The sequence below is a fragment of the Equus quagga genome, chromosome 11 (assembly GCF_021613505.1).
Source record: "Equus quagga isolate Etosha38 chromosome 11, UCLA_HA_Equagga_1.0, whole genome shotgun sequence".
NCBI classification, from domain to species: Eukaryota; Metazoa; Chordata; class Mammalia; order Perissodactyla; family Equidae; genus Equus; species Equus quagga.
In genome coordinates, this window is record NC_060277.1 from 26,052,213 (window position 1) to 26,071,197 (window position 18,985).

At 46.6% G+C, this 18,985-nt stretch overlaps 1 protein-coding gene across 3 annotated transcripts in view; it reads left to right on the forward strand.

Annotated features, from left to right (window-relative positions):
* SCML4 (Scm polycomb group protein like 4) overlaps positions 1–18,985 on the forward strand; it is a 112,238-nt gene that overhangs the window by 64,738 nt on the left and 28,515 nt on the right. For all 3 annotated transcript variants that reach the window (XM_046674652.1, XM_046674651.1, XM_046674653.1), the window contains 3 exons: positions 4,182–4,311; positions 6,457–6,657; positions 11,318–11,512. In XM_046674652.1, the coding sequence (XP_046530608.1) occupies positions 4,182–4,311; positions 6,457–6,657; positions 11,318–11,512 (526 nt within the window). The remainder of the gene's footprint in view (positions 1–4,181; positions 4,312–6,456; positions 6,658–11,317; positions 11,513–18,985) is intronic.

Sequence of the window (18,985 nt, forward strand, 5' to 3'; positions counted from 1 at the left end):
AGCAGTGCCCTCGTCACACTTGACAGATGAGGAAACCACACCAAAGTCACGGTGTCTGAGTCACAGCAGGTTTCTGATCCACTCCTTCCCACCACTGAGGTTTATTTTAAATTATTTTTGTAATATTTAGCCGTGTATTGATACATGAAGGACCCTTTAATTTTTCAAATGCTAAACTCAGAATAAGATGAAGTCTCTATTACTAATTGTAGCTTCTGATTGATAGAAGGTCTCTCTCAAGAGCCCCAGATTGTGCACCCATAAATCCCTGTGCAGCCAAGGTGCTCACTTTTCACTGGTCTCGTTTTAAATTCACTTCCACTCATCTCACTGCGCTTTCAATGCTGCTCAGCAGCCACACTCCATTCCCTGACTTCTGCCACCCTCCCAGTTCATTAACACGCCTTCCTCCTCCATCCTCACACTCAGCTTCCTGCATCACTAGATAGTAGACATCATCAGAAGAGACCTTCTGCAGGCTGCCACCCCACATCCACTCCTCCCAGCATCCAGACTCATATTTCGCCTTCCTTCCTATTGCAGTAGATGAAAGATCTGCATGTCTCTCTAAGGCTCTAGCCTCCTTATTCACTAAATCTCATCCCCTCTTACCTACTCAAAGTGCTGATGCCAGCAGTTCTCCACGCACTCTCCTGTATCACCAACTTCCCCCTCTCTACTGGATTATTTCCATCAGCATTAAAACACTTATTTCTCCCATCTTAAAAAAAAACAAAAAACAAAAAAAATCTTTAAAATTTTTTCAAATGTTTAATTGTGGTTAAAAAAAAAATACATAGCATAAAATTTACTGTCCACCATTTCTAGGTATGCAGTTCAGCAGTGTTAAGTATAGTCACCTTATTGTTCATCCGATCTCCAGAACTTTTTCACCTTGCAAAACCAGAACTCTATACCTGTTAAACTACAACTACCCACTCTCCCCTTCTTCCAACCTCTGGCAACCACCCCTCTACTGTTTCTATGAATTTATCTACGTGGGATCAAACAGTATTTGCTTGTGACTGGCTTATTTCACTTAGCATAATGTCCTTAAGTTTCATCTATGTTGTAGCATGTCTCAGAATTTTCTTCTTTATTTTAAGGCTGAATAATATTTCCTTGTATGGATATACCACATTTTGTTTATCTATTCATCTTTTGATGGACATTTGTGGTTGTTTCCACAATGACTATTGTGAATAATGCTGCGTGAACACGAGGATACAAATATCCCTTGGAGACCCTGCTTTCAATTCTTTTGGATATATACCCAGAAGTAGAATTGCAGGGTAATTGTATTTTTAGTCTTTTGAGGAACCTCCGTACTGTTTTCCATAACGGCTGCACCATTTTGTATTCCCATAACAGTGCGCAAGCATTCCAATTTCTCCACACCCTCACTAACATTTGTTACTTTCTTTCTTTTTTTTTTTTGATAGTAGCCATCTTAATGGATGTGAGATGATATCTCATTGTGGGGCAAAAATCTTTTGATCTTACTTTTGCCTCTTGCTATGGCTAATTCTCTGCTCCCCTTTATGACAAAACTCCTTGAAAGAGTTGACTTTACCTCCTGATCCCAATCTCTCTCTTCCTATTGTTTCTTTAGTTTATTCCAACCAGGTTCCCACCCCACCCACTGTACCTCAACCTCTCTTGTTGAAAGGAGACTAAATACAATGGCCGCTTCTAGTCTTACTTGTCTGAGCAGAGCATTTGACATGGCCGATCACTCTCTCCTCCTTGAAACTCTTTCTCCCTTTGGCTCCCGCGATGCCACACTCTCCCGGTTTTCTTTCTACCTCACTGGATGTTCTTTCCTGGTTTCTTCTGCTGGTTCCTCCTCATCTCTCCAGTCTCTTCAGTTGGAGTCTTGACAGGCTCAGTGCTTGGATCCTTTTCTTCTCCATCTACACTCACTTCTCTGATGATCACATCCATTATCATGGCCTTAAATATCAACTCTATATTGATGATTCCCAAATTTATATCTCCATTTACACTTTACCCCAGAACTCCATACTCTACTATATGCACCTGCCTACTTAACATCTCCACTTGGATGTCTAATAGGCATCTTAAACTTGACATGTCCCAAACTAACCCCTCGTCTTCCCTACCCCTCTTCACTGCCTCCTCAAAAAAGCCTTATCCACTTGCAGCCTTCCTAGCCCAAACCCTTGGAGTCATCTTCGACTTCTTTCTTTCTCTCACCCATCACATCCAGTGTGTCAGTAAGTCCTGCAGGTTTCACCTTCAAGATCTGTCCAGAACCGGTCTGCTTCTCATCACCTCCACTCTATCACCATGATCCAACCTAGCATCATCTCTTATCTCCTCTAGATTAGTGTTTCTCCCACTTCCGCTCCTTCTAACTCTTCTCAACACAACAGTTAAGAATGTTTCTCAACAGAAAGATTCTTAAAATATCAGTCAGATCCTGTAATTTCTCTGGTCAAAAGAGCTCAGAGTAAAAGTCAAGAACTTACAGTGTCCTGCAAAGCCCTGTGGCTTTATTACTTCTCCAGTCTCACTCTGGGCTCCCGACAGTTGCACAAACACTCCAGGCATGCTCCTGCCGCAGGACCTTTGCACTTGATATTCTCATTCACTGGAATATTCTTCCATAGACACTGGTATGACTTGCTCTCACACCTCCTTCAAATCTTTGTGCAATGTCACCCAAGAAATGCCCTAACCATCCTATTTTAAAATTTCAACCTAAAGTACAGCTCCTCAGTTGTGCTTCCCTTGCCCTTTCTCTATTTTCACCCTCAGCTCTCTTATCACCTTATAACATTCTACATCATTTACTTATTTATTCTGTTTATTGTATGCTTCCACCCAATAGAATGTCAGTTCCACGAGGCCAAAGATGTTTGTCTGCTTTGTTCCCTGTTGTATCCCAGCAGCTAGAAGGGTGTCTGCCCTGCAATGGGCTCTCAATACATATTTGTTGAATGAATGAATGAAAGAATGTAGAATGTTTGGATAACCAGCAGTAGGAATACTACTTCTCTGTGACTATTGTTATTATTCTATCCTGAAAACCGTGAAAGCAAGTTAGGATATGGATGGGGACTGCAAGTATATTAACAACAGAACCTACATCCTTGCTACTCAAAGTGTGGTCCATGGACCAGCAGCATCAGTACCACCTGGGAGCTGCTATAAATGCAGAATCTCAGGCCCATCCCAGACCTCCAGAATCAGAATTTGCATTTTAATGAGACGCTCCCTACCCCCCAGGGTGATTGATTGCAACTTAAAGTTGAAAAGCACTGTTGTTGAGCAGTGGTCCTCAACATCAACTGTGTATTGGAATCATCTGAATATCTTTAGAAACTGATGCCTTGGTCCTACCCCCAGAGATTGGCTTAATTGGCCTAGAGTGGGGTCCAGACGAAGGTCAGTGGTGAAGAGGTGGAGTAATTCATTTGTTCATTATTTTGGGGTGGAGAGCTAAGATTAGAAACTTGTCTGTCAAACCTTGGTATGGAGAAGGACTTGTTGGTATTGACATCATCAACCAGTTGTCTCCACCTTATTCCATCACAGCAATTTTCAGCCCCTCACTAATTATTTCAAGTGAGACCTTCAAGGTGGCTGCTTCTTTTTACCAGACAATCATGTCCACACTCAGGCTGCCTTTGACAATCTCCACATAGAAAATAAACACTAAACAGTATGTCAGCCCCTGGAGGAATGGCTCCTGAGCTCTTTTCCAGCAGGATCCAGTGATCTTTGCAAGCAGAAAGCTCAGAGAATGAGGAGAGCTTCGGGGTCAGACTCTGGGTGGCTGTGGGGAAAACCCTGTCCACAGGATTCTAGGGAGCACAGGGGCTCAGGCTGGAAATTGACCCCTATCCTGCATCCTGACGCTGAGGGCTTGCAGGCTTCACCTCTTCCCACCTCTATGTGCTCCAACACCCACTGCCTGACAGTCATTTCCTGGGTGGCTCCACTGTAAGGGTGGGGTGCAGACCTGACCTCTGAGTATGACCCCAAACATGAACCTTGATCATGAACTTGAATCTGAAGTTCAGCCTCCAAAGCTGCCCAATAGAAAGGTGTGGAAGCAGGATAGAGTAGCAGTGGTTAACTGACATGCAGGAAAGATGGGGAGGTGTAGAGAACATTTCCAGATTTTCATTGACCAAATGGGCTCTCTCTTGCAGCTCAAGTCTCGGGTTCTCATGACTCCTTTAGCCCTCTCCCCTCCACGGAGTACGCCAGAGCCCGACCTCAGCTCCATCCCTCAGGATGCAGCCACCATACCCAGCTTGGGGGCCCCACAGGCTCTTACAGGTAGGTCAAGCAATGAACTCCAAGGCTGTGATGGCCTGCCCATCATCTAGCATCACTTTGTGAACTAAAGAGCTGCCACTGTGATAGCTCAGATGAAGGATTTAGTGTGTTAGCTGGACAGCGGATAGGATGACGAAATCCTCTGAGAACATGAGTGTAGGTGTCTCACAGCTTGGATTATATGAAACTTGGTTTTCAATGCATCTTAGGTTCAGCTGGTTGCTTTGGGGTAGGACTAGAAAGAGTGGTTGGCAGCCTAGATTTTTCTTGTCAGAGCCAGCTTTCCTCTACACCAATAGAGAGCCTGCTCACCTTGAAGAGTTTCCACCACTGTGTTTGACTTCCAGATCTCCTAAGGATCCTAATCTCCCTTAATCCCACCTGGCGCCCTCCAATCCAGTCAGAGTCGGGCTCAGCCCAGTCCCTCTCATGGGGCGTCCACCAGCCAACAGTTCCCTCATAAGAGTAACAGCAATCGGGTGATGTCTCTCTCACACACATGCACACACGTGCACGCATACACACATGCACACGGTCCTCCTTCATCACGAACAACCCCCTACTGTCGTCCCACTTAAACCCCTTCAGTCCCCTCTCATTGCTCTTAGGTAAAGACCAAACTTGTTAATACAGCCAACAAGGCCCTGCAGCTCGCTGCTCTCCTCTTAGTCCCTAGGGCCCACCACAGGATCTTAGCACATTCTCTTCCCTCCATCTGGAATGATCACCCCTCTTGTCACCCCCCTCCTCCCTTGTGTGTCAGCTCAGTCCTCCCTCCCTGAAGAAAACCTTCACTGGCTCTCCTGCCAGGGTCCCCAGGACGGGCTCTCCCAGCACCTCCCTAGTGTCTCTCACAGCCACGGTCCCATATCACATCCTGTGATTCTCTGAGTGTGTCTGCCTCCCCTCCAGGGCCCTAAGCTCTGAGAAGCCAGGGACCATGTAGATTTGGTTTGCCATTTTCTCTGTAGGCCAGCACAGTGCCTGGCGTGAAGGTCCCTTATTAATTAGATTTTCCTCAGTTGTCTGGCATGAGTGAAAAGAGCACAGGCCTTGACATCAGAAAGACTTGAGTCCAAATCACTGTTGCATCACTAATTACAGACTTTATGAGCATCCATCTAACCACTTTAAGCTTCAGTTTCCTCATTAGTAAAGGAAGTAATAATTCCCAGGCTTCTCTTGAGAATCGAACAAGATAAAGTACATAAAGTGCCTGGAATGTAGTAGATGCTCAATAAAAACTAATTTTCTTCACCTTTGCCATTACTATTTAATCCTTCCAAAGTGCTATTGGTCTCCTCTTACAGCCCCTCTTCAACACTCCTTCGGACTAGTGGCCCCCAAGGTAAGATGCTCATACCCCGGGTGGGGGTGGGGAAGACATAAGAGCAACCGTTAGTGTACAGAAGAAAATATCACCTACCACTGATATTTATTTTTATCTTATCCTTTAAAACTTTGTATTTTTTGGTTACATTTTAAAATGTATGCAATACATTAATATAGTTAAGAATGCATATAACCTATAAATAAACACATTTTGGGGTGCGTGCTCAAAAATGTTTTACCGATGGGGGATATTACTTTGAAAGTGTGGGGACCATTGGTTGGGCTCAACTAAATGGGCAGCTGAGTGCTTGTTATCTCTGAGATTGTAAATAGCGCTGTCTTCAGAATTTCATTGAATATATACTCCTTGGAGTAATCAGCATCGTCTGATCGAGATACACAATGTGTGATCAAGATAGACAATATTTTGTGTAGCTCGATAGCTCCTTTGAAGGAGGAGGGAGGATTTTGTATGTGTGCATGCCCAGCATGGACATACATTTATGCACATGGCCCACATGGGCCTCCATAATGTCTACGATTCAGATTTGAGGATCAGAGAGGACCCTCTTGTCCATCTGTTCCTGACCAGGAGCCTCTCTTGAGAGCAAGCCCTGGCAGTTCAAGGTAATTGGCTCTTTGGCCTCTTTTACTTCCTAAATTAGGAAGAATTGGTCCCATTTGTGGCCTTTTTAGCTTTCCAAGGCCGGGGTCAAGGAGGCGTGGCTGAGGCATCCCCCGTGCACACAGGAGTAGCCCCCTGGCCTGATGGGTCCCCGATGCTGAGGGCTCTGTGGGTTTCTGCTTCCACAGTCTGCCTCTACATCAACAAGCAAGCCGACGCAGGGCCGTACCTGGAGAGGAGGAAGGTGCAGCAGCTCCCTGAGCACTTCGGGCCCGAGAGGCCGTCGGCGGTCCTGCAGCAGGCTGTGCAAGCGTGCATCGACTGCGCCCACCAGCAGAAGCTGGTCTTCTCCCTGGTCAAGCAGGGCTATGGTGGTGAGATGGTGTCAGGTAAGGCCCTGGGGCGGGTTGTACTAGGAGGGCTGTGGTTTCTGTATTTTGATTGTGGTTTTGTGACTGTGTACATTTGTCAAAACTCATAAACCCAACACCCCATAAAGAGTAAATTTTATTGTTTATAAATTACACCTCAATGCCTGACATAAAAAATAAAAGAAAACTATAGGCAAATCTTCCTTATGAATTATGAGTTTAAGATCATCTCACAAGTTTTTATTAATGTTTTAAAATGCAATAATATAGGTTTTAATATTAATGGATTAAAATTGGAAAAGTACAATCTTCATAACTGATATAACCAAATCATTTGATGCTGAAGAGGAAAGTGCCATCTTCAGGCTTGGGGGACAGTGGTGTGGCTAGGGTCCGTCCTCCATCTGCTGGGCTCCAGGGGCCTTAAATAAGCCTGTGTGCTGAAGGCCTCTCTCAGGGCTCGAGGAGAAGACTCTCCCAGACCTGGACAAGAAGAATGGACCTCTGAATCCTTACTCTTAACTCCTCTCTTTCTCCCACGTCCGACCTCCAACCCATCAGTAAATCCTACTGCTCTAACTTCAAAATACATCCAGAATCTAGCCACCTCTCACCACCCAGCAGCCACTCTGGTTTTTTAAAAATCTGAGTCAGATCATGCCCCTTCTCTGCCCTAAACTCTCAGTGGCTCCCATGTCACTCTGAAAAAAAGCCCACATGTTTACAAGAGCCCACAGGCCCCATGTGACCTGGCTCTGGCTACCTCTTTGATCTCCTGGCCCCTTCTCTGGAGTTCCCCGCTCTGCTCTGGCCATGCTGGCCTCCTTGTTTTTCCTGTATCCTCCAGCCACACTCCTGCCTGAGGGCCTTTGCACGTGCTGTTCTCCCTTTCTTGAATGATCTTCCCCCAGCTGTCCATGTGACTTGCTCTTGGACTTCCTTCGGGTTTCTACTCAAATGCCACATTATCGGAGAGTCCTTTCCTGGCCACGGGGTCTGAATATCAGCCCTAGTCACTATCTGTTCCCCCTCACTCTGCTTCATTCCTTTTTCACAGCACTTATCACCATGCAGGGCAGTGGGGAGAGCTCATGGGCCCAACCGCGTCTCACAAGAGGCTTCAGGGTTAATCTCTTCTCCCATCGTCACTGCCCTCCTCCAGTTTCAGCCCCAACCCAACAGCTTCCAGAGGGAGTGGAAGCTGTCAGCACAAGTGAAAGGCAGAGCTGGGAGCTCTGTCCTTTTCAAGTGTTTGCCTGCAGAGGCTTGTTCTGTGATACCCCAGACTCTCTACACAATGGGGGTCACCACCTGCCCTTAAGCCCTGGAGCACCGGGCCTTTGCAAGATGTCATGACTCAAAGGGACCGCCTGGTGTCTTCTCTGGTGCAGCATCATGGACATGGGCATGGGAGAAGGTTCCCCAGCCCTGGGGCGGTGCAGCACTGGTGCCCCTGCTGGCCGGCTATGAGAACCTCAGAGGAGAGGGGCCTCTAATGCAGCTGTGTCCTGAAGAGTTAAAGCAGGGACATTTTATTTCACTCCGGATGCCCAGGGCTTAGGGGTGGGGAGGTTGTCCAACACGGCTTCCCCAGCTCTGATTGATTCAGCCCACCTTCTGGAGCTCCCTGTGAGCGTGAAGCTGGGTCTGACTTGCTGGTAACTGATTAAAATAGAACTTGGCAAGGCCGAGGGGCATATGTCTGACCCAGGGTGACTTTGAAGAGACTTTAGCAGATGCGAACAGAGACAGGAGGAAGAAGCGATGCATCAAGAGAGGCCAGGAGGAGAGTCCTGTTTCCGGCCCTCCGAGAGCCCCGTGGCCATTCTTCTCCTGTTTTCTGTCTGAAACCGGGTTCTCCGTCCTGGGCTACCCTCAGAGGTAAAGACCTTCTCCTTATCCTTGCTAAATAACACGGCTCAAGACACAGACCTGGCAATAAGAGAAAGCCCCTCCTGCACTGTCTGCCCACTCTCTTGAGCGAATCCCATCTAACTGAGTGCTTTATGGTCCTGCCCCCTAAGCAGGGAGAGCTGACCCCATTTTCCCTGCTCTCTTGCTCAGCCCTTCTGTGACCTCAGGGGCCTTGGCCCTGGGGAGGACGTTCTGCAGTGCTTGGCACCAACACAAGACTGGGCGGGGCCCTGCCAAGTTTCCCTTGGCTGAGGGATTTCCAGGAAGGCCAGAGCTGAGCGCTTGGCCTCACTGTCTTGGAGAATGCAATGGCACTGAGGGGACTCCTCGTGCCTCCTTGAGGTTGCAAGGTGGCAACGTGGCTTCCATGTTGCTAACACTGATATGGAAGCTCAGCAAGGCTGTGGTGGTACCAAGGTGTTTAGGGAAGGACTCGAGGAGAAGCAGACTCTCCCACTCTCCACCTGGAACCTGATCTTAGGGCACCGCTTTCCATACATTCCCAAGGCACAGCGCATAGCAAATGATGACGTTGGTGCTGGCACCACTGGCTAGAGGAACCAAACTGCCATGGCTGGGCCTCGGGCCACCCCAAGGGCTGAGGGAAACAGTACCACAGCACCCCAGAACCCATTCCCAGCACATCTGTTGGGGTGCCTGGCCTCAGCCACACCCTCCCAGAGGGGTGGACTTTATGATCTCGCAAACTCCATGTCTGCCTTCAGGAAGCGGACTTTTCCCACTTCTGTCATCCTCCGAGCACCTCCTGGAATGTGTGCACAATGATTTACGGGACGCCTGATGCCCCAGACCCTCCTGCTGTGGGTTCAGTCTCCATCACACCTAGTTTTTAAGGTATTGGAGGCAAGCAGCAGGGCCCACACTAAGAGGGAATTTCCAGAGTGTCTGAGTGGCCAAAGGGACCCATTTAGTGAGCATCTCGGCAGCTGTTTGCTGACTCTCCCAATCAGAGTCACTTGGAGTATTAAAACAACAGGCAAGTGCCACAGAGAGGCCATATGAGCTGGAAAAACCACTCCAGGCCCTCTTCTTAGTTTCCTCATCTGTCATGTGGGGTTGTAACTGTTTGCCTACTGTCCTCGCAGGATGGTCATGAGGCCTAAATGAGGGGATAGCTAGGAAAGCTCTTGCCAAACTCTAAAGAGCTACGCAAAAGTGGATTCTTTCAATTCCTAATTAAAATGGGTGTTGTCTTTTTTTAGTTCTGAAATCAAAACTAGCTCTGGTCACCCCTGCCCCAGCCCCTGCCATGTGCTAGCCTTTGGGAGATACAGTGTAAAAAAAACCATCTGCCGCCTGGGTGTGGCCGCCATGAGGCAGAGGCCTAGGTGGGAGCAGAATGTCCTGTTTGGGATCTCCTCGTGTGTTCTTCACACCGGAGCAGGTGTGTAAGCTTCAGGGGCCGAGAGAGGGCTGTGAGGAGGATTATAGAAGGGAACATGCTGGAAGAAACTGGTGTTTCTTCTAAATTCGGGTCACCCTATAGAAATCGAGTTTGACAGCATCACTGTGGAGATATTTTTGTTCTTCTATAAAGACTCTTCCTCAGAAAGCTAGAATGAACCCTGGACTCTGTGAGGCTGGGTTAGAGTTGGAGAACTCGGAACACAATCAGATTTATTTGAATATATCTATAGATCTAGATCGATCGATCTAATTTTAAATAGATCGATCTAGATAGAGAAATAATTATAATGAGATAGTATACATACATACATTTCTTAGCTCTCTCCACTGAAAGGGCCCAGAACTACTGACACCCCAGTAGCAATGAGCACATCCAGTGCCCAAATCTCGGTTTCTAAATATCATTCTTCAATAAAAGGAACCAGGGCTGTTGGGGAAATGGCTGATTTTGGAGATGGGGCAGGGAAAATACAAGATGAAGCTGGAGCATCTTAAAGTGTCGGTAACCAAAGAGTTGCTAAAAAGAAAAAAATTGGGGGCATGTCATAGGGACACAGGAGTCAACCTGAAAGCCCCCAAAGGCAAAAGCTGGAACAATTTGAGCAACAAAATAAGTAAGATCTTATTGGATACCCCACAGTACAAAAAAAACATATTGAGTCTGTACTGATATCAATAAATGATCAAAGAAAGGAAGAAAGAAACGGAGGAGAATGGGCCGTTCTTCCTCGTAGAAGAATTCCAAATGATATAGACTCTCCCATCTCCAGGAGGTGAAGCTTAATCCATCCACTGTCCTTGAGCGTGGACCATACCTTGTGATTTATTTCCAGGGAGTAGAATATGGAGAAATCAGAGGAGAAATGTAGCAAACGCAATCTTGGCCAAAGATCTTCCAGTGATGTCACATGGATATCATGTACCTGTAATGTGATACGATGAGAAGGGCACTTCACCTCTGTGGTCTGCCTCCCAAAAAACCTAGAATCCCAGTCAAAGCATGAGAAAAAAATCAGACAAACCCAAAGTGAAGGACGTTTTTCAAAATTCCTGACAAGTACTCTTCAAAACTGTCAAGGTCATGAAAAACAAGGAAAGACTAAGAAACAGTCACAACCCAGAGGAGACTAAGGAGACATGACAGCTAAAGCCAATGCAGTCTCTGAGAGGAGATACTGGAACAGAAACAGGACATTAGTGAAAAAATAGGTGAGATCCAAATAAAGCCTAGGGAAAAACAAAACAAAGGTGAACAAACAGAAACCTCCTTCCTGGGGCTGACGGACTGTGGCTCTCTCCAGTGCCCTGCTCTGAGTTGCTGTCTGTGGTTTTCCAGTCTCGGCATCCTTTGATGGGAAACAGCACCTGCGGAGTCTGCCCGTGGTGAACAGCATCGGGTATGTCCTCCGCTTCCTCACCAAGCTGTGCCGAAGCCTCCTGTGTGACGACCTCTTCAGCCACCAGCCCTTCCCCAGGGGCTCCAGTGCCTCCGAGGAAGCCCAGGAGACCAAGGAAGGCAGGATGGAGCCAGGTAGGGTTTGTCTGTCTGTCTTCCCATGCCTGCAGGTGGTCCCAGGTGTCCCTGCCCTCCCTGGGCAGGTGAAGCTGCTGCTGAGGGAGCCACCACAGTTCCTGGGAGCTCAGCTGCTGGAGGCCCTTGGGCTGCCTCTCTGGGTGCCCGGGGAGCAGTCAGGGCTGGCCAAGACCAAGGATACCTAGACCGTTCCCACCCGGACTGTGGTGGGAAGAGCTTGCTCCAGCTACTGAGAGCCGACATTACAGCTTTCAGGCCTGTGTTATTAGAATTTAAACACTGAGACCACATCACATATAAATGAGAGATTTTCCTCACTCTCCTCTAATTAAGACTTTTGGGCACTTATTCATCATTGTTGAGTAGATGGAGGACTATGAAACTAAGGAACTAAGAAATCATAGAAAAACTAGGGCTAAGAAACCAATTATGTTGGTCCTGCCTGGAGGCCTCAGGTGCCTATCATGTTCATAAAAGGTGTCTATTATGGCAGGAATTTGACCGGGCCATGACTCAAATACGTCTTCCAGTAGGAGTTATCGTTTCTCTCTCATCACAGCTTGGAAAGTGAGCCAGGGGCTGAGCGCCTTTTGTCCCAACAGCCCCGGAACAGCTCAGCATAGGAAAGTGGCTGGCAGGAAGGGCAGCAAGGCCACATGGGCAAACTTGTTGCAACCTTGTCTGCCCAAGGGGCTAGACGCCAGCAGGAGGTGCTCCTTCCCCACTTGGCAGCCCTGAATTATGGATTTGCAAAGAGTTGAACTTGACTCCAGGTTCTGGATTCCAGATTCCTAAGGATGAGCATAACTGTTGCCTGTTTGGTTTCTCCAGAAGCAGTGTTGTTGATATATAAAGAACACGCAGACAGTGAAACTGGAATCTAGAAATTACATCATTCTGCACACATTTGATGGACGCTCTTCTGTTCCAAGCACTGTGTGAGACTTTGTCTTGGAATAAGATAAATACCCCAGCTTAGGAAAGTTCTGGAGGTGCTGAGTGACCATTACAAATAATGAGAAACTGATCTGTTTGCAGTTGTGTGCTCACGGACAGGCTCAGAGCGTTCAACACAAGGACACGTATAATTACAGCGGCTATGTCTTAAGCTCAGGAAGACAGCAGGGCAGGATAAACTTAGATTCTTAGAGTAGATTTTCTCCGATACTGTCAATAATCTTGTCTACAATTTTTCTTTAACCTCTCTGAGTCCTGGGAAACAAGAGGAAATTTGGCCTTTACAAAGAAAGGTGCCAAATTAAATACAGTCTGTGTGAGCAGATGCTGTATACCTCTGTGCTTTTTTTGATGTCTCTATATATGTGAGTTTGGGAAAGTTTTCTCATCTTTCCAGACCTCAGTTTCCTAAATGAGGGGTTGGAGTTGCTCATATTTAATGCTCCTTCTTGTCTGACAGTCTGTGAATCTGGTCTCTCCTGTAAACCGTAGTTGACTCAGAGACGTGTTCTAAAGCTAACGTATCTTCTAGTGAATCTTGCAACGAGAATAGCAGAATGGTCTGATTTCACTTGGCAAACCCTTGAATCATTGTTCCATTGAACAAGCGTGACCCATGGGACATAATCATAAAGCCACATAATTCATGTCTCCCATTTTCCTTTAAATGTAGCCTTTGTGACCACTTCTTCCTTGTCCATGGATGAAATTTAGGACAAATCTTGTGACTTTTCTGGCTCCTTTCAGGTAACAAAACATTCTCTAGTCAATAATTCATATGTCCAGATCAGTGATAATCAAACCTTAAATTACACTCAAAGGAATGACTACTCCCTGGGGCCAGCCCAGTGGCGTAGTGGTTAAGTTTGTGTGTTCTGCTTCAGTGGCCCAGGGTTCTCAGGTTCGGATCCCAGGCGCCAACATGCACACCACTTGCCAAGCCATGCTGTGGCAGCCTCCTACATACAAAATAGAGGAAGATTGGCACAAGATGTTAGCTCAGGGTTAATCTTCCTCAGGAAAAAGAAATGGTATAACTACTCCCCATTCCCAGCTCAGACTTACCTCAGGCCAGTTGCCTGCAGCAGTAAAGGAGAGCATGATTGGCTTCTCTCCACCCCCTACCCTCCCCAGCCTTGTGTTTTTGTCCCCTCTCATACCTAGCTAAGAATGATTTAGAATCCTTCACGATCAGAGTTGGGAAAGGAGGAGAGGTCAGAGTTAGGAGGATTTTTATTTGACTAATCCTGCTGTGAGTTGGCATCATGCTCCCTGGTTCTGGCAGGTGTTTAAAGCTGGTTCTTCATCCTGTGGGCTCTTACATGGGTCCTTTCGTGTTCTACCATCTTTCATGTGCACTTTCGTTGACATGGACAAATGTAACTCTTCTCTGGCTGGTCACTTAGGATTCCTTCCACAGCCTCAAGGCGTCTTTGGGTAAATCTCTAGCTTCTTTCTGCTGAGGCCCCTTTGTGCCTCCAGACAGTCCTCTGAGAAGGAACTAAGATGATCCCACTTCAGCTCTCTCTTCTGACGGCCTGCATCTGGTCTCTGAGAAACACTCACACATCCTTTACCTAAATAAACTGGGCGCGCAGGCCAATCCCTGCAGGCACTTCCCTTGGTTCTGCCATCAGAGCAGCCAGAATTTTAGATTTCTCACAGGAATCAAACAATAATCCATTGTGTCTCTCAAGCTCCAGGGACCAATATTAAGCTATTCACATGGCCACATGGAAGCCCTTGGGAACACACTGGACAGCTGTCTCCATAATTCATCTTCTAGGCAGCCTGTTTCTCAGCCTCTACAATTTCTCTTGCAGGCTGGACGTGGGTGGTCATCTATAGGTGTAAACCTAGCTTTCCATCATCTCTTTTTTGCAAGATCTGCACACTTCACTCTGGTATGGGGTGTCTTATTTTGCAGCCTCAGCCAAAACTGAAACTAAAATAGTCTCATTCTAACATCCTGTCCTGAGCCCCCTTCAGCTTTCCTTAAGTGATCACTGAGAAAACTCTTGCCTTGGTTTCCACTTTATTCTCTCCCCTTCAAACTCACCATGCTGAATGAAGTTCCAGTCTTTTCCCTGGAGTAGTATAGCTGCCTCACTTCTTCCCTTGACTGAGGCAGGGATTTCTACCTGAAAGCTGGTTTCCTTCCTAGTTGGCTTGGCTTTGGAAGAAATGACTCCCATTGTCTTCGGGAGCCCTTCCCTAACCCACGGCTGCTTTGAAAAAATGAATTGCTCCAAATCAACCAACTACATTGAAATTATTCCTCATGTCCTGGGTGTGGCAGAACTGAGAGCTGCATGTTTGATGTGTCCGGGAGCCTCAGGGAGGGTGGAGGAAGCAGCTATGGCATGTATGCCCTGAGCGGCCCCCTTGCCACGTGTCTTCCCCACCGGTCTGCCGTGGGACCTAAAATAACATTAGGAAGTTTGCCTTTAGATTAAGACATTGCCTTGTCAAAGCTCCCTTAGAGGGTAATCCATCAGATTATTATTACTTTAGATGAGGAATTAGTTTATCACTCACTTTCTCACCATTGTGTCAAGAAAAGGCAAGTATATTTATAAGAGGGAAGGAATGGAGGTCTCTGTTGATGTTAGGCCCCATATCCACCCATAGGACCCTGTTTGGTTGTTCCTAGACAAGATTATAGCCGTGAGCTCATTTGAACCAGGTCTTGCTCTGTCCCAAGGTCGTTCAGTCAAAGCTGGAGTGTTCTAGGCTGGGTGCCACACAGTTAGAGGGTTTGCCAACACTCATTAGAGTGCTTCCAGAAGATAGATCATGACATGATAAGAAAATGCAAAGCCATGACACGTAAGGAACTATTAAATAAACTATGATGTTTGCGGTTGAAAAATGGATGATTCGGGGAAGACATGATTTTCTGTTCCACTTTATGACAGCAGGTCATGTGGGTTTGCACTCTGTGGTCCTGAAGGTAGATTTAATGAAACCTGAGGTCTTGCCACTCAAACTCTTGTCAGGAGCATTGTCATCACCTGAGAAAGGCAAAAGCTCAGTGGCCCTCCCATAAGCTTAAAAACGGATCCCAGGTGTTTTGAAGACACATTAAAGTTTGAGAAGCATGGACTTAAGGACTACTCTCCCAGGTAGAGAATTTGGCAGCTGAATAACCAGCTGGAACTCTCAGAAGATAGTTCCCTCAGGAGTCAGGTAGAGGTGACACTGTAAAGACCTTTGAAAAGTCAAAGCCATTCACAAGCAGAAGGGGCTGCTTGGGGGTCGTGATCTCCCCGTCATTGGTGACAAGTGCAGGTGTCCACTGGTTAAGGCCATTGGGGGAACTCTGACAATCCAGAGCAGTAGGAGCAAGATGTCCTCTCTGGTCCCTTCCAGGCTGAGAGTCGTGGCTGGAGGTGGCAGAGGACAGCCCTGGACTGCAGGAGGTCCAAGTGCCCCAGGAACCCCAGTGAGGGCGCCCCTCGTGGTAAAGGTGAGGATGCCAAGACAGGGGTGCTCTCATCAGAGCAGAGAGAGGGCTTCTTCCAACTCTCTTCCCTGACCTTTGAACTATAAACTCTCCCGCCGGATGCCCTTTCTCCAGTGTCCGGGGAAAACCAGGCGTCAGACCTACTCGCTGCCTGAATTCAGCCTGGAAGGTGGAGTTCTTGGCTTGGGATCAGGAACTTCGGTCGTTTTCCTTCAATGCTGTTAACCAACAGCCACATGTGGTTTGTGTCTAAGGAAGCAGAGCAGCTCTCCTGGTGCTTTAGGAGAAGGGAGGCAGAAATACGGATTTGATAACATTTGTGGTTATGTCAGAAGTCATGAGATGATCACGGGGAGAATTTTACCTTACCTTTGAATGTTAATAAAAAAAATCTCAATTATAAATAAGCTTTAGCCGGTGTTTCTCAAACTTTAATGTGGTCAGAAACCACCTGGGCATCTTGTTAAAATGCAGATTCTGGCTCCATGAGGCTAGGTGGGGCCTGCGAGTCTGCATTCTAACAGGTGCTTGGGTGATATGGGTGCTGCTGTTGGTTGGGGACCAAACTTCAAATGAGTGACTAAGTGTGCACTGGCAGAGTCCTGCTCCCTTAGGGAAGTTTATTCTAGGTTTTCAGCAGAGTAAGTTTCTTTGTGCTAGGACAATGCCTCCCCTGTACAAATGTTGCGACTTAAGATGAGCCAGTGTCCCGTGGGGGTGTCCATGTGCTGGAGGAGAGGAGGGGACGGGAGGGGGCAGAGTGGTCAGGTGAGGTGGCATGTGTGCAAAACCAGGTAAGAAAGAGGATGTTGGTAGTCCTGGGGAGGAGGGCAAAAGAAAGGAAAGAATGAAGATGGGCGAATTTCTCAGTGTGGCCCAGCCGCCACCTGCGGCAGAGTGTCTGCCGCCCTGTAAGTTTCCCTGCATCCCTGCAAGGTGTCCATTTGTTCTCCCAACCCTTGCTTATACATCGTCAATGGCGCTTAATTGGACCTTATATTGCAAGAATCTGGGTCCAGATCTCATCTCCCTGCTAGACAGACTTGGGGGCAAGGCCACACAGTGGCCAGCAGAGCCTGAGACACAACGAATCTGCAGTAAATATTTACTGACAATTCAGTAAACGCAACGCGACAGAACAAATTGTTCACCAAGCATAGGGGAGATAGTCTTTGGAAACCACAAATGTGATAGCTAAACTCTTCTGCAAGATCTAATTTAGTGATTGGTTTCCTGCCTTTTGAAGGTTTAACATGAAGGGAACAAATTGTTTATTTTGATGAGTAGCTTTTTTCGTACGCAGATGGCAGCAGGTGGGAGATGAGGAAGGACATTTGTTCTTGAGGCTTGTTTTCTTCCTTGGCTGGTGGTCTTTGGACCAGACACCAGAAAACGATTGGAGTAACAGACGCTCACGGTGTGTTCCATTATGGTTGAACCTATATACCCAGCATTTAGAAATCGAATCTTCTTCCTTGTTGAACTACAAATTTGTCTAACGTAATAGCTCTACAGAGAATGACTATACAGAGAATATCTTTCTGAAAGATTGTGTATTTCCAAAAGGAAATAGTTTATCAAATGGCATGAATTCCATTATACAGAAACATCATTCAGTCAGTCAGCAAACATTTATTAAGCTTCCCCTATTTGTGGTGCGCTAAGGCCCAGAGAGCTGAGGCCACTTGTTCAGAGTCACACAGAAAGGCAGCAGAGGGGATGAAACTGAGACCAGGTCTTCTCCTCCCTGACCCTTTGCCTTTCCTCCCAAGCCGGTCTGTGGGTTTGGCCCTAATACCCAACACTTGCTGGGTGGGGTGTGTGTCCTGTTTGCCAGCTCAGAAGCCTGACTTCTGAGTCAAATGCACAAAATGGATGTTCACAAGTGGCTTGTGGTACACTTGTGTCACTTCTAGCAAAGATGTAAAGGAACAAAACAAACCCCCACCCCCGTTAGCAAGGCGGAGGCGGTAACTGCATTCCGAGTGGACTGATTCTCTCTCTCCTTCTCGGTCTCCCATCTCGGCCCCAAGGAGTGTTTTGTCCTTGTCCTTGTTCTTGGGCTACATTGTTGCTGGATGATATCCACGGGGCAGGCAGAGCCCGTCATTCTAGACACCGGGAGAACTTTCTCATCTCTACAAAACCAGGCAAAGTAGCCTACTCCATGACACTGGGCTTCGTTTGAGGCAGCATTTAAAATAATATACGAAAATGGTGGAAGGGAAAAAAGAAATGAAGGAAGGCGTGTTACTCTGGACTCCTTGCAGCTGCCGGTGTCCCAGTGCAGGCCAGTGACTGGAATATCTTGGAGCGATGTTTGTCCTGTCACAGTCATGGGCCATGTGAACACCATGAGTTGGAGAGGGGGTCATTCGGAAGGAGAACACAGTGTCAGCGTCAAGTTCAATTCTTAAGATTCCTCACAGAAAGTTTTGATGGAAAGGTTAAAAGAAGTGTCCACAAGTTCTGCAGCAAATAGAAATGCTTTCATATATTTTCAGACAGATAGGTGCAGGAGAAGCCCAGCGAGAGCTCTTACAGCACGGAACACGGAGCGTTCCCAGTGTAGGATTCCTAATCTTAGTTCTACCTGTGTGCTATTTATTATATTTTCAATTATATCATTCATTAAAATAGAATATCTGCAGATATTTTAAAATGCTGAGCTAAAAGGGAAAAATATAACCTCTAGAGAAAACCACAGGTTTTGTAGAATTTAAAATAGATTTTTACAATGTTCAGTAATTTACTGATCCCTTTGCATTGTCTCTCTCAAGTCCTGTAGATATTGAGGAAGCACAAGATAGCTATTTAATCATTATTGGTTTGAATGAATGAATGAATGTTCCAGTTAAGTTGTTGGAACCTCCCAAGGTACTTTAAATATGAGATAAAGAGCATAATATTGAATCATGTTGACCAATTTGATAATATTTTAATAGAAAGTGTCTATATTAAAATGAAACAAAAAGAACTTAAGATGACACCCTTCTTGTCTAGGATCAGAAATAAAATCATTTTGTGTATTCAAGATGTCAACACCC